This window comes from Meriones unguiculatus, chromosome 1, assembly GCF_030254825.1.
Source record: "Meriones unguiculatus strain TT.TT164.6M chromosome 1, Bangor_MerUng_6.1, whole genome shotgun sequence".
NCBI lineage: Eukaryota > Metazoa > Chordata > Mammalia > Rodentia > Muridae > Meriones > Meriones unguiculatus.
In genome coordinates, this window is record NC_083349.1 from 15612058 (window position 1) to 15628069 (window position 16012).

The 16012-nt window shown below is 45.0% G+C and overlaps 1 protein-coding gene across 2 annotated transcripts in view; it reads right to left on the bottom strand.

The window, feature by feature from the left end:
- Tcerg1l (transcription elongation regulator 1 like) overlaps positions 1-16012 on the bottom strand; it is a 183669-nt gene that overhangs the window by 15308 nt on the left and 152349 nt on the right. For both annotated transcript variants that reach the window (XM_060381606.1, XM_021635078.2), the window contains one exon: positions 4128-4263. In XM_060381606.1, coding sequence (XP_060237589.1) covers positions 4128-4263 — 136 coding nt within the window. The remainder of the gene's footprint in view (positions 1-4127; positions 4264-16012) is intronic.

A 16012-nucleotide genomic window follows, 5' to 3' on the forward strand; every position in this document is an offset into this window, starting at 1 on the left:
GACACATGCCCAGGCACGCACACACTCATTTCTGTAAGTGTGGATCAATGCATATTATTTAAACAGCAAAGCTGGAAAATACACTAAACGAATTGAGATACAGGCTTTCTAAATTGATAATAAATGCTATTACATCAAATATTCCATTATTCATCACAATTGTTTTTCAGGGGCCGAGGTGTATAGCTCAATGGTATAGAATCTGTGTTGATTTTGTGAACTTCTCTAACACCACACACACACATACACAGAGAGAGAGAGAAAGAGAGACAGAGAAAGAGAGAAGGGGGTTTCATAAGAGTTAATGCTAATTTAATTATAAGCTACTTACAAGAACAAAATGTATGTACATACATACGTAAATGTATCTTATAGGACTTGGTCTTTATATTTTAAAGTCTCTTTCAAGTTTATTTCATATATTTGAGGTGCTGGGCATAGAACCAAGGGTCAGTGCATCTACGTGTCCCTTCACCGAGCCTGTAAAAACTATTTCTACGGGGAAAAAAAAAGCCTAAAATTAAGTATATTCCACTGGTGAATAATTCCCTTTTAGGGTGGGATTTGTGTTGCTTTCTTCTCTTAGTATCTTTTTGAAATGTGATTAGTTTATAAATCAAATAATTTGGTGTGTTAATATCTTATTTTCCATGATAAGCATGGGTTACACCATTTCATTTTATTAGCAAAATATTCCATGCCCATAATATTCAAGACCTGCCCCAAGAACCTAAAGGAGATATGCTTCCCCCTAAAATTCAAGGACTACCAGATAACATGGGACCTGCCCTCGGGACTATCTATGTACAATATTTTCTCCTGTGACCATGAGTATAAACCCCTCCTGGCCTATCCTGGGCCCGTTCCTGCCAGATCTCTAGAGAGACGATAGCCATATGCTATGTGTCTTGAGAAGAAAGGGGAACCAGACACTCAACAGGATATGGGGGTGATGTCCATACGCAGACACTTGGTATGGGTACCATGTGCCCTCTGCCTATAAGCTGAGGGACCAACGATGGAGCCTTTGTCAGTTCCATACTGTCTACACCAGCTTTACAAGTACTCCATAGAGATCCTGGCTGTTTGATCTGATCAATGACCACAATGTGATAAGTGTACCTATTATTCAATCCTTTCTGTATTTTGACATAATTGTGAACTCAAATTCCAGGGCCTCTCCTGGAGATGTGTATGATGTCAGCCAGTGTCCCTGCGGTTCACTTCTTCAGACAGATTGATTCTGGGAGCACCCAGAAGCAGCTCTGAGCCCCTGCATTGCTTAGGTCCAGTGCTCTGACAGGTACTTCTTTTTCCAGCCCTGGAGAGGCAACACTGAACACCAAGGATGCTGAAGAAGGAGACACTCCTAACACTCTCACTCTCATGGACTCAGCTAAACAGGCAGGAGAAAACCAGCAACCTGCTACTCAATTAAAATAGCTTAAAAAAAAAAAGTCCCCTTGTGATTTGTGCTTTTACAAGAACTAAATAAATAAAACAGAAACCTTTATTGAGCCATCTCCTGCCAGCTACAAAAGCACGTAACTAGAGCCCCTCCCTAGCCCATAATCCCCTGGGAAAACCCCAGTCCTCTCTTTTGAAAGTATTAGAAATCCTCCACGCCTGACTTCACCACTCCGTAAGCACACAGGTTTCTGAACTAAGTACTCAGCAAATGCAATATAAAAATCTTGTTAATCACTCAGTCCATAAAGTGTGACCTTTCTACGGCTCATTCTTTAAGCAGCTAGAAGTCTCCTGGGCTCTGCTGTCAAATTCTCATGAGCACGAGTGACTTATGAAATTGGCTGGCATATTGTATAAGTCTGAGTATTGCAGGTGGTAGCATTGCTTTATGACAGGGCAGTAAACTTAGATAGGCCCGTTCTACTCCAGAACTGAAGGAGCTCTTGGGCCTCTTTGGAGTCAGCACAGCACTGGGCCCTTGCTTCTTGTATACCTAATGTTCTTGCTGATTTTCATAAAAGCTTCTCAAAAATTCAGTGTCGACTGAATTACCCACCCTGATGAGTTAAGCATACACTAAAATAGCATTAGAAAGACTACTTCCAGCAAAGCCCTTTGGATAGGGTCCGGTGAGCTTACCCCACTCACGCCTTGCCCAGGAAGGCAATGCCTGCTCCCTATTTTTATCTCTGCAAGTTGGCAGAGACTGTATTAAAACAGTGGACTCAGTGGTTTCCAAACTTAAAAGTTGAAAGTTTGACAAAAAGATGGAGTGAAATTTTCCCTTGAATTTCTCCAATGTTCATGATCAGAGAGGGTCTTGCTATAAAGCCATAAGGTCTGAGTTCAATCACCAGGGGCCCACAAGGTAGAAGGAGAGAACAGACATTATCATATTGTCCTCTGACTTCAACATATGTCCTGTGTCCTTTGTGTGTGTGTGTGTGTGTGTGTGTGGTACACATGCACACACTCACACAATGAATAAATAAATAAACAAACAAATAAATAAATAAATAAAGTGTGTGTGGTACACATGCACACACTCACACAATAAATAAATAAATAAATAAATAAATAAATAAATAAATAAATAAATAAATAAATAAATAAATGTAAAATTCAAAATAATTCATGGTACTATGCTGAACCAGATAGCTAGGACCCTGGAGAAATGGTCAGACCGGGTCTTCTTGGCTGGAGGCTGTTCAAAGTAAAGGAGGAGGCTGAGATAGTCTAACAGCATGAGAGTGTCTCAGGGAATCTTGGAGGCCATAGATGTGAACTCAGGAACTCTGTCCTGGGGGAAATGGAGGTAGGGTTCCATTCTCCCAATGATTCCAACACCATCCTACTTCTGTTCTGTGGGGCAAGAGGGCAGAATCTGAAAAACAAACAACAGCCCTTCCAGAAGGGCTTCTCTGATGCTTGCATGAGCCAGTTAGGTACACACGAGTAAGATGTCAGTCACAGCTTAAACTGCCTCCAGAGGGCACTCAGAAAATCCCAGAGAAATGGTTCAGTGATCCAGGGTGTGCTGGGATCTGGCATGGCAAGAGTAGTTGCACCATGGCAGAGACATGAGCCCACATAGAGTGTCCCAGAGCACACTGAGGATGGTGTTTGAGTGAAGGAACCCTGCTGAAATCTCACACAATAAAGTTAACACTGGTCTCCACTGTTAGGCTAGAGATGAGTGAGTGACCTGAATTCATTCATACCCTTGTCACCTTGACCCTCCCAGTTTCTGAGACTAAGAAGTGAAGTTTGATTTTGAGTGATAAGCACATAAATAGGAGTGTGTGTTCATACTCATAATGCCAAGAAAAAGAAAATTGTTAGATAGGCAGGTGAGGGTGGATGATGTTCTGCTAGACTAGAGTCCTGAGATGTCCCTGCCTCCATGCTTTCTTTCTCTGGCCACTTCCCAGAGTCCAGCTGGGCCGTGGGAGTGATGACCTAGCCCTTGCCCTCTCCCTACAGCTCTGCTCTCAGCCCGCTCTGCATCTACTGCAGAGAAGGCAAAGGTATTTCTAGGAAACAACCTGGCAGGGAGAAGCACACCACTGCAGAGTTTGGGAATTCGCTTTGGATTCACAAGGCCATTACCGTATTCATTACAATTACCCTCACACAGTCTTCATTACTGCCTTCTGTGTTCAGCTGCACTCTGTGAAGAAATCCAACTGGGCTACAATATTGTATTGGCTCATTTTGTGCCCGAAAGCCAAAGAAAGAAATAAAAGTCCTTGGAAGGAGGTTCACATGCAGTTCCCTCTACTCAAAATGAGATTCAGAAATCACTTGACTTAAAAACAGTCTAATTAATCCAGAGGTGTGAGATTCCCTGTGAGGTTAAAGTACCCATAGGGTATCATCCCTGAGGTTTGGGCCCTGAAGCCTGGCCTAGAGATGGAAAAAATCTTTCCTGCACTGGCTGATACCTTTCCACCATCCCAGAAGTCCATGCCTTGAATAACTTCCTTTAAGAAGAAAGCAGACGCAGCTTCTCAGGGTTTGCTCAGGCCTCAAATGCTCAAACCCACAAAGGTCAATCAGCCTAACCACAGGTGTGGTGGAGAGGGCCAGTTCTTCCTGAGGATTGCCAGGAGCCCTCCTCTTCCCCACTATACCTCACGGTTTTTCTGAGTTCTCACCCCTCTCTCCAGCAGCATGTCTCGGAAATGGGTCACACGCTCCTCCAGGGGCAGGAGAATCTGTGGGGGTGGCGTCTGTGGTCCCTTGTCCACTTGCTGTGTGTCTTCTGGTCCAGAGCAATCACTGCTTTCAGTCCTTCAGGGGCACAAAATGCAGAGTTAAAGACACCCTAGGAGGTCAGACTGGTTCCCATTCCAACCTTAAATCTCCCTGAGAGTACTCTTCATGAAACAAAGAGTCTTGGGTCAGATCTGGTGGCTGATGCTTAGAATTCCAGCTTGGGAAAGGTTAAGGTAGAAGGATTGCCATGGGCTTGAGGCCTACATAGAGTGAGTGAAACCTTGTCTTAAACAAGCAAATAAAACTAAAACTAAAATAAAAAGAAAAAAGAAAAAAGAGAGAAAGAGTCTTGAAAAACTCTTTGGGCTAAGTTGTCAAAAGAGACTTTTCTTGCCTCAAAAGACAAGTAGTTTTGCTCTGTTGTATGAGGAAATGGAGACTGAAGTCCTGGCCTATAGCTCCAAGTCCCAAGAGGTTGATGGCTTGGGCAGAATCACAGGAATATCTATGAAATGCCCCAACTCTGAAGGACAGATGGAAGAGAGAAAGGGGAGGCCCACCTTCCTGAAGTACGACTTGGGAGGTGCTTGTCAAGGTAGCAGAGCCCCGGATAGGTCTCTTCATAGCTCTGCGCCTTACTCTAGAAGCAGTGCAAGTCTTCCCAAACACCTAGGTGCTAATGTCTGGAAGAAAACATTTCGCCAAAGCTGATACCATTATTCCTCATGTTGCCTTCTCTCAGAGAGGCTGCTGTGACACCCTTGTCCTTGAGGACACAACTGGCCCTTGCCCTGTTTTGCAGTCCTGAGTTCAGCCTTACCCTGACCACTCTGATTTCTCATAAGCTAAGTTCCCTAGTTCACAATCACATCTGTCCATGGTCAAGCTCATGGCAGTAGCTGCTCAAAATGACAGGCAGAGTTAGTGCTGCTGGGACAGCCCAGTTCCAGTCAGACCTCTGTAGCAGCCTTGTCTTTGCTGCTCTCTGGTCAAGTTGGCCAGTGATGGTAAATGAAGGCCACACAGTCAGCACTGAAGACAGACTGTCCACACCAGTAAAAGTATACCTGTGGGAATACATACACAGCTAAGTTTGGGGGGCCGGGGAGAAATGACAGTTGTTGCATCTAGCATGTGCTGAGGACATTCAGCATTCTGTGCCTAGCAAGGGTCTTAACTCGTAGGGCTATAGTAGAGATTATTCCAAACTAGTAGGAGAGATGTGAAGGAATACAGAAGGGGTGCCAATCCTGTGAGGAGATTTTTATTTATAAGCCAGCTGTTTAGGGAAAATAAACCATCTTTGCTTTTCCTATGATGACAGGGGATTTTGAAAAAGGAATATTACCAGTTGATCTGTGATTGTGCCAGCCTGCAAGGAAATAATTAGGACTTCTTTGTAGTAAATTTTTATTATCCCAAAATAGAAGTGTATAAACAAAGCTTATATTGTTTTATCTTGAGGACATCATGATCTCCTGTTATTGCTTATCCAACAAAATATTTTGTTTAGAGTCACTGGATGTCTTACACAGTATTGGAGCTCTCAGCTTGCCTGGATTGGTCAGAGACAAATACAGAGATCTGGGTTCTCATTTTGGAATGGGCCTTGTACCTTTAATAAAAGGTAAGGCTGGGCATTTCCCATAGATGATAAAGCTTCACATTCTGAGTTTTGCCCAGAAAGAAAGTCATCTGGGCACCTGGCTTGTTATCCAGCATGGCATGTTGCTCTGGTGTCTGGGACATGGCTGGACAGAAACCTCACTTGTCCTACATCTTGCTTTGAAAATTCTCCCAACTCCACCTCTCTCCAACTGTGGAGTTTGGAGGGGTTGGTTTTGTTCAGCCTCTCACCTACAGAAGATGTTCCCCAACTCTAGGTACCAGCACCCCAGAGTCTCCTAACTCCAAGGTAAAAATAAAATGCTACTCCCCTCCTGTTTTCTCTGTTAGGCAGAAAGATGCTGAGGTGACCATCCCTGCAGAGAGGCTCCTCCCATGAGTGCACCTCAGCATGGCCTTCTGTACACATCAAGAGCACCTTCAACCATTCAGATGCCTCCTTTCACCAAGGTCCTCCCTGTGGAGCCATCCAGACGCTAAACTAGTTGCCCAGGCAACAAAATGGCCAACCCCAAACAGCTATCTATGGTAGATGGCTCAGTCACTTTGCAAGCCTGAGTTACTAGCACATGTCACCCAGTGTTGTCTGTCATACTCCCCACAAGGAAAGATTACAGACCATTGCTGGAGGATCCTTTAGGCAAGTCCATGGACCCTATGCTCAGATATGGGTTGATGGCAATGCCCATTTCATAAGCTGTTGAAGGGTAAAAGTCATTCCCTCAGAGCTATCTAACCCTGCCACCCCTTACATCCCTGTGTTCACAATGTGACCTGCACTGGATCAGATACAGAGAGTTTAGGGCAAGACAGATACCTCACCCTCCCAGGCCATGTAGTCTGATGGAGATGCATACATACGAGCCACAGGAGTCAGAGCTGGAGTCCCAGCATAGTAGGACCTAGTATAGGTCCTTGGACTGGGCCTCTGGATGACATTCCCACATTCCTACCACACCAGAGGCTTTGGGTTGAACATGAAAGGGAAGAGAAATGATGTTTTCCTTGGGCCACTGCAACCGTAAGGCCACCACCTTGTGCAGAGAGAGCTGCTTCTAAGGAGATGCTAGCTCTAATGGGGAGTTCCACGGATGTGATGGGCTCAAGGGGGAAAGCACCACCATGAAAACGCCGTGTGTTTAATGTGCTCTGCATCTCACAGTGAGGCTGCCTCGTGTGCACGCCCTCGCCAAGTTGCAGAAATCTCTGAATCTTATTTTCAGTAAGATATGAAATTCTGACAAGATGATCTTGGCATGCCTACAGCACAATGCTGAGATATGATGAGGTCCCGTTAACTTCACCCTGCCGAAACAGCAAGCCTCGGGGCTGCCACTGTCTTGACAGCACTGCCATCCCAGACAGCAGCTTCTCTCTATACAAGGTCATAACCCTTGTCTGCAGTAGCCTGAAACAACACAAGTTTCTCTACACTCATGTTCCACCCGGGACAGTGGCCAACCTGAAGGCCTCATATTCCTGAAAAGCTGTTGGAATGACATGGTGTTGGGAATGTTAACCAGAAGCCCAGCCCAAGAACATGTCACTACTTCCTGTTACTGGGACTTCAGCTCTGACTCCTCCCTGTGACTGTGTACAAGTATATCAGTTTCGGTGAGTCCTGAGATGTTTTGGCAAACTAGTAAACCTAAGGGGGATCAGGAAGCCGGCACATGTGTGGCCATATAGGGATCTGTGGGCAGATATTTGGATGAATAGCCTCATGACGCTGCTATGGAAATGTAAACAAACAATGGGACAGGACGGTCCTTCAGTGTGTGATTACGGTTAAATGAGGTGAGGGTAAGGGTGTGAGTGGCTTCATAATAATGGTTCATAAGGTAGAAAGTGTACTGTATGTCCCTTTGGTTAGCCTTGAGGTGTGGAGTACAGAAAAAGACCTCAGTAATATCTCTGGAAACCTGAACCTATCTGCTCTGGGGCACATACCTGTTTACTGTCCAGATTTTGCAGACCTGAGGCCCACCAATGTCTCTTCAAATACATTTCAGACATGATTTCCTAGGTATAAAATGATTTCTGAGTGACTCTTTGCTTGATGGATATTTAAAACCATCCACCATCCTGAGTGGGAAACATATTGATGGAACCATAAATATAAATATAAAGATATGACAGCTGACCAGACATATAGACAAACATGAATCCCACGTGAAGCCCTCCTGCAAGGTGGACATGGTTCTGTTACTACAGTCAAACTGAGAGCACTTGACTTCCTCTGTCATGTGACCACTACAAGGTTGATATGACTTTACCCAGGATGATTTGTCCTCCTGCCAGTGTTTGAACTCTGCTTATGCTCTGACTGGCTGTATTTAGGGGCCTAACAGCAGCTGTTGAACTGTGAAAGACCACCTAGGGTGTGCTAACATTGTATTCCTTACCCTTCCTCTTTCTCAACACAGCAGCGCAACATAGCAAGGCTTGTCTTCATTGGGTGGGACATTGGGGCTTTTGTGAGATAAGCCTGGCTCCTTTCTGTGCTCAGCATAAGAGAAGCTGGCCTGGAAATCAGCATTCCAATAACTTGGGGTGTGGTGTGCAGGACAGACATTTCCAGACATCACCAAGCCCACCATGCCCCAGAAGTGAACACCCTGATCTCAGGTCGCTGGGCTTTGGTACTGCATTCAGCTTCAGATGTGTTAGTGTCAGCCTCTCCCAATGTGTCTCTGCTTGACTGCGGGCTATTTGGTATTTCTGTTTCCCCAGGTGTCTTCTAGCTTGTATCATTACAGGGTCAGTTTGTCCGGCATTTCAGGCCTCATGTCTGTGACTCTCCTGTGAGTCTTCTGGGCACAACCTTGAACCAAGAGCCACAAGTCTCTCATCACTCACAGAACCTCTCCATGCAGTCCATACACTGTTCTTCCACTCCCCTGGGGCATCTTTATCACCTGCTCTTTCTTCTCAGATGTCATCCTGTCCTCTGTCCACCCAGGGATAACGCCTCTTCTGCATGTCACCTGGATGTCTTTATGACATTGGGCCTGCCTTGAGTAGCTGAACTCTTCTGTCCCCATAGTGAAGTCTCTATGAAAGATGGTGACACATCCCCTTTGAATTGAGATCATGTAGTTAAATGGCTTGGTGGGGTGGGTAGTCTGTAAATGGTATTGATTTGAGATTTAGTAACAATGATGATGATGGTGATGATGGTAATGCTATTGGTAACATCACAATGATGGTAGTGATAATGATTATGATGCTGTTAGTAATGATGGCGATGATGGTGAAAATAATGATGGCAATGATGCTAATGATGCTGTTAATGCTAATGATGGGAATGATGACAGGGATGATGGTGAGTGATGATAACAGGGAAGATGATGATTATGGTGGTGGCACTGGTGATAATTCTTTGCCCTCATTGGCTATATATTGTGGATGTTTTGATTTATGATATGGAAACACATTTTCCTTTTGATCTCAGGTGTGGGATATGGGCTGATTCAGATGGTCCACAGCAGTAAACTATTTGCCTCGTGTGAGCTCTGAGAGGGGCTTTTTGTCAGCTGCAGATAGTTTAAATCTGAGGAGTCTGGAGATGGGATAAATACCAGAGCACAGAGAATGTTGAGAGCTCTGAGAAACAAGAAGGTTGCTGGTGCTCCACCCCTGCCTTCCCCCAATGCTGCTCCTGGTTGCTGTTGCTGTTTGACAAGAAGTTGCAGATCTCCTGAAACAAGGATTGGACTGGCCACAAGAAACCTAACAACCCTAACCAGCAGGAAGTAACTAAGAAAGACTATGCCCCTTCTCCCCACGAACCATTTTTCTCTCCTACCTGGTGTTGGGGTATTGGAAGGGATTGGGGTGGGGAAGGGAGGAGGAAGAGACATAAGAAACATAAGTAAAACAGTTTTAAAAAGTAATGCTAACAGCTACGGTGGCTTCTGGCCACCCACACAAGCTCTTCCCCAACTGAGTTCCAGCCACTGTCCATCTGGGGACATGTTCCCTTTTATTTCACTTAATGGATGGGGAGAAATAGTCTGTCTTCCAGCAAAGGTGGCTAGGAATTTATCATCAAAATATCACCAGCCTGTAACTCTGGTGTTAGACACAATATAAAATTCTGCAGGAATCAAAGTTTCTGTGAATCTTTTTGCCTTATGGGGCCTCAGACATCTTATCGCGTGCAGTATAACAAATGATCTTCAGATGTAGCAGACTTTGAGGGATCCCTGTGTCAGGCATTTAGCCTGCACACTGTGCCGTGCAGGGGCATGTTTCTGGCAGCTGTAAAGCAGGTCTGTTCATCAATCCGGGGCTCTGGGGCTCTGGAAAAGAGCAGAGCAAGGGAACATCAGCTCTGCCCACTCCGCACTGCTCAGGTCGGGGACTCAAAGCCCGTTCTGTCATCAGGACAGATGCCTCTCTGAGGTGGATCATGGCCATAGGCAAAATTTAAGCTGTGGGGCCTGGGCATAGTTCTAAGCCAGAAACATGCAAAGAGGCTGAGCAGAGCAGTTGCTCCTCTGCTGTTACACTGAGAAAATTCTGCCTAGTACAGATACAGGCCCCTGGGGGAGAGGAACTCAAAGTCTTCCTGGAGAAGCAGCAGTGGGGATAATCTGGAGCCTTGAGGTGCCTGACTTTTGGCCTTAATTTCACTGACTGCTGGTCTTGTTTTACTGACTGCTGACAACCGCACACCCCCATTCCCCTTTCCCATTCTCTTTTGAGCCTTCCTGCTGATGCCTGATGAATAATTGTCTGTCCGCTGGTGATTTACAAGGAAGCTTCCAAGTGTTCATGAAATCCCTTATCTACTATGCCCCAGACCAGGCATGTCTCCCATGGCTGGGCAGCGGTCCTGAGTGACTCTAGGGTGGTCACACATATTCATCTCTTCCTGTATCTGCTGACCTTGTGGTTATGAATGTCATTATGTGTCAGGAGTCACACTAGACATAGAAGAGTGATAGGAGTATGAGGTCGGGACACAGCTGTGACGGGCTCCTGCAGCATGCTGGTGGCCCTGTAGGCAAAGATTTTTGTCATTCAGAGGCCATGGGTCCCTGGGTTATGAACTATCTACTGAAAAGCATTTTGCCTACAATCTTCTATGTAGCAAGCCCTCCAAGTTGAGATGATGCATTTAAATTGCTTTCTACAATGGCTGATCTGCAAATGGTACTGATTTGATTGAGGGTGGTGGTGGCCTATTTTGATTCATGACAGAATCCCAGTGAGCCTGGAGCTCCAACTCCTGAGACCCCCTAGAAGCAAGGCATCTTTATAGCTTACCAGGCAGCAGGCATTGGCTGGTACACCTGCTTCATGGGTGGCTCTGCCCAGTACTGTGTCCCTCCTGTCCTGTTCCAGTGCTTGGATTAGCTTAATCTGGAAGGTTTTCCCATGGTTACAGGTCCTTAATCACTAGGAGATGTGTGTTTCTGAACTGTGACTCTGCAGCATCTCATTGGGAGCACATGAAGGTGGGTGTGGTGAGCTGACATCTATTGCAGCCTAAATACAGCACAAACTCCCCAGGAAAGCCTGCTCAGGAAGCTTGTACCCACCTCCAGGGAAGCCCGCAAAAAGATAGGTCTTAGCCAAGGTATAGCAGTAGGTGCTTGGAGCATTACTGATAGTGACTGACCAACCACTTACGGAGCATGTAACAATCAAAAATCTCCACTTCCCTGCTTCTGCCTGCTGCCTTCAGGTAGCTTAATAGTGATAGTGATGATGGCAATGAAACAGAAACTAGGCTAGTGGTAGACACGTGACACATAAGCCTGATGATCTGAGTTTGACCCTGAAGCCCATGTAAAGGTGGAAGGAAATAAGTGACTCAACAAAGCTGCCCTTGACCTACACACACACACACACACACACACACACACACACATATCATGCCATGCATATATCCCCCTACACACAACATATAAATAAAAATTAAAAAACAGTAGCAGCAACAGCAGTCACTCTAACAAGTGCAAACAAAATGGCAGAATTCAGACACCAGTGTTTAGCAATCTGGAAGAAAAGCATGAATGGATCAACTCACTGCTACCTCCCAGAACGCCTTAGCCAGGTGTGGTCACCTCCTGGTGGAAGGATCTCCCCAGTACCACCAGGAGACATTCCTGCCCAGCAGAAACCGAACCTGAACCTGGTGTCATTGTGACTCCAGGTACACCATATCATGGGCCCAGACTACACAGCAATCTGTAAAAACATTTTAATGTCTTTAGTGTCAAATGAAGAGTGAATGGGACAAGTCTATCAGTTAAAAGAAACTTAGATAAAATACCAACTCCAAGCAGGATCTGAACTTGATTGAGACACTTGTTCAAAATGTGAAACTGAAGATAAAACAAATTAGGAAAACTTGAACCCTCTGTGACTGGAGACCATCAGAAGATTATTAACGGCTTATTTTTAATGTTCATATTAAGTAATTATCCTAAAATATTTACAAATGAAATGTATACATTATGTGGGACTTATTTAAAAATGATTGTGGAGGCCATGAACTTGAGATTCCCACACCCAGACATGTTTAAGGTCAAACCAATGAAGAAAGTCACACACTGAGACTCTTCTCATATGACTGGAGGTTGTGAGAACAGGGAAGCCAAACTGTGGGGGTTAGATGTATTTTGTTTATTGTGTTGAATTCCTCTGTAATTAAAGTTCAGATAACCATTGCTTTGAACTTGGAAGTAGTCATCTGTCTTCCTCACTGTGGGCTCTGCTCCAGCAATGTTAACAGGAGACTGGCTTGGCTCTTCTCTCCCATCAGCTACAGGCCTGTTTGCTCTCATCGAATAGTTTTATCTAATCTCTGTGTTACAAATATACCCACATGCTTCCCTCACACTGCCCTCTCCTTGGTGCTATCCTGCCTTCAGGCAAAGCCCTTGGGCAGCTTCCCTCTTCAGGAGCACACACTGGCTTCCTTGCCTTGTTGACCTTTGATCACCTGGAGTTATCACCTTCCCCAAACTGAATAATCTCTATAGTAGAGTGACAACCACACAGGTGAGAAGTAGCCTATTGATTACCACAGGGACAGCACAGCGTCTTTCATGAGAGATGAGAAGAAAGGGGCTTACATAGTTATAGTGCCTCTGAAGGGTTTGGAATGCTCTAAGCTGTTGATTATCTGATATATATATATATATATATATATATATATATATATATATATTTTTTTTTTTTTTTTTTAAGGTGGCTGGCCTTGCCCACTTGACAGTATCCTTCTGTATTCCTGTGGTGATGTGCGTATAACCCCTGGCAGACAATAACCACACAATCAACATTGACTAGTTTACTTTTGCAAGAAGGTTACTGCAGGCAGATGAGCCTCTGGAAATGAAACATGCCACAGCTCTCCAGGGAACACCAGCTTTGCCTCAGTTTCCCATACCTCACAAACTACCTGTTCACTTAAGAAATTGTCTAGCAACTTCAAAAAGTTGCGGCAATTTCAGAAATCCTAACTGTCCTTTGGGTCTGTGGGCTGCTGGTGTTTATGGAGGAAGCTGAAAAACAATGGAACTTTCCCTCTCGGTGTGACCAGCTATCCTGTGCCTTGGAGCTCCATCATCAGTAGGAAGAAAAGAGTTCTGAGGGTGGGAAGTATGTTGGATCCCAGACAAAGGGGAGAGTACAGAAGAGAAGAGCAAAGCAGAGCTGGGCATTACAGCTGGCTGCTGAAGTAAGGGATTCGCAGACCCGCAAAACCAGAAACACAGACTAGCACAACACTACCCCAAGGCCCCGGACCATGGACTGTCCTCTGTGCCATTGTCCGTGCAGCCCCAAACACTGGGTGGTGACAGAGAACTGTCCAGCGCATCACAAATGAGGAGGGCTGGGTTCACATCATCTGGGAAGATGTTTATTCATTCACTTTGCCTGCCCTCCTGAATCTCAGCTTCTCACAGCAGAACTGAGATTCTGTGTGGTCTTCTGGCAGAAACTGTAAGCCTAGCATTGTCTCAGAAGTCTGCATCAGGCTAGCAAGATGGGGATGTACCCAGATCTGAACCATACTGGGGCCCAGTACGCAGGGCCTTGCACACAGACTGACAAGCCAGTCTGATAGAACCTGGGGGTGGAGGAGAAATGTCTTCCTCTCTTCATGTGGCTTGCTGCTGATCCACAGCCATAAGGAAGGACTTGCATGGGCCCACAACTGTGCTTCAGAGCCTAGGGAGGCCTGAGAGCAACCACCAGACTATAGGGTTCTTGAACAGGATGTATGCATATACCCTCATTGGAAGAGATTCTGCAAAAGGCTATTCTGTTCTTGAGGTGGAAGATCAGAAGTAACACACTGTGGGTTTTTATCTTCAAGTTCTCTGCCAGCCTGGGCCATCCCAAGGATGCCTACCAGACCCTGCTCACAGTGTGAAGATCATGGGGACAATGAAGGCCAAGTGCTCACCACACAATGGTGTAAGCAAGATGAATGGAAGCGAAGTAGGCTGTATATAAGCACTAATGAAGAACAATCAGAAGTCAGGCTCTCTAGACCCCATCCTAGACTGTTTCTTACTAGCCAGATTTCAGATTTCTCTCAGCTTAAATGAAAAGCCCGATGGGAAATAAAAACTCCACCTGACCCCAAACACAAAAAAAATAGCCTTGTGTCCAGACATAGCATCAAAGGTTGTAACACAATGGTCTCTTGACTAATGAGTGAGTTTCTCTGTCACTTTCAGAAAGGAAATAAGTTCAGGGAACTGTTGACCTTGCAGCTTAAAAAGACAAATTGAAATCCCATGAGAAATCGCTTCTTCTGCCCTCAGTCTTCCCAAAGCAGATGTCAATGAAGGGTCCTGTGTGGAACACCTTAGTGACCCGTGGCACAGGCCCAACACCATTCGTAAAGCCACAGATTTTCTATGTAGAGTTAGTTGGTCACCTAAAAGAAGGAACTAAGTGCAAGGACAATTTAAAAGGTAAGTAAAGGTGAATAATTTGTTCATCACCTCACATGGCAAAGACTACAAAGATCCCACACTCCCTCTTGTCTCACAAGGTCCCCAGGGAATTAGGCAGACCATTAGGGCTGGCACAGGGAGGCAGAGAAGTCTATTGTTACCCAGGGGAAGCTTAAGAGATGTGATTTCAGAGCATTGTCTCACAGCATTTTAAAATAGTTCCCATAATCAGTCGTTGATTTTTCAGAACGGACCCCACAGGATCATATGGTTGATTGCTTGATCTCCAGTTGTGAAACTGTTTGGGAAGTATTAGGTGGTGTGGCCATGTTGAAGGAGGTGTGTCAGCAGGGGCTTTGAACATGCATTCTCATGTATTCTCTCTGCCTCCTACTTGTAGATCAATATGTGCTTTCACAGCTGTTTCTGCCACCATTCATTTGCTCCATCATTGTGACCTTTAAACATCTGGAACTACAGGTTGAATTAAATACTTTCTTTTATAAGTTACCTTGTTCATAGTGTTTTGTCACGGGATTTTAAAAGTAACTAAGACACTGGGGTAGGAAGGAGATGGGCTCAGCTCACACTGGAAGGACAGAGGCTCTGTATGCTGACTTCCTTCCTGCTGATGAGGTGACAGTTATTCTCTGATTGCACAGGGTCACCTCCTCCAGACAATACTATCCAGGGATGGACTTGACTTGTGGACTGTCCTTGGATTGGGAACTTAAAAACCTCCCATCTTGGCCTTGTTGGCCCAAAATTGAAAATTACCAATAAATTCTTGTGTTTGTCTTTTGAATAATGGCACTTTTCATCTGTTCTGAAGGGATTTTCCTTGCCCTAGGGTCAGGTCTGAAGTAAAGATCTACAAGAAAATGAATCATAGTCATACAATTCTTGAAAGAGAATCTCAAGATCACAAGGGTGGGGAGTCTTTGTGAGACCCACCTCTTCCTAAGTGGTCTGAAATTACTTTACATCCTAAATCCATTTGGAAAATCTTGGTTTCTGGGTATAGAATAAAAGAGGCAGATTTGAAGAAAGTGGCAAGATGGCAGAAGGCCACTTTTTATTTGTTCCAGCATCTTAGATCTTCAGGTAGAGGTGTGTATGACCTCAAAAAGTACCTATATTATTCACTTTTTTTTATAGCTGTGACAAAACACAGGACAGAAGCAAGTTAGGCAGGAGTTTATTGTGACTTATAGTTTGGGACCACTGTCCATCATAGCAAGGAAATCTTGATGACAGAGGACTGGGGCAGC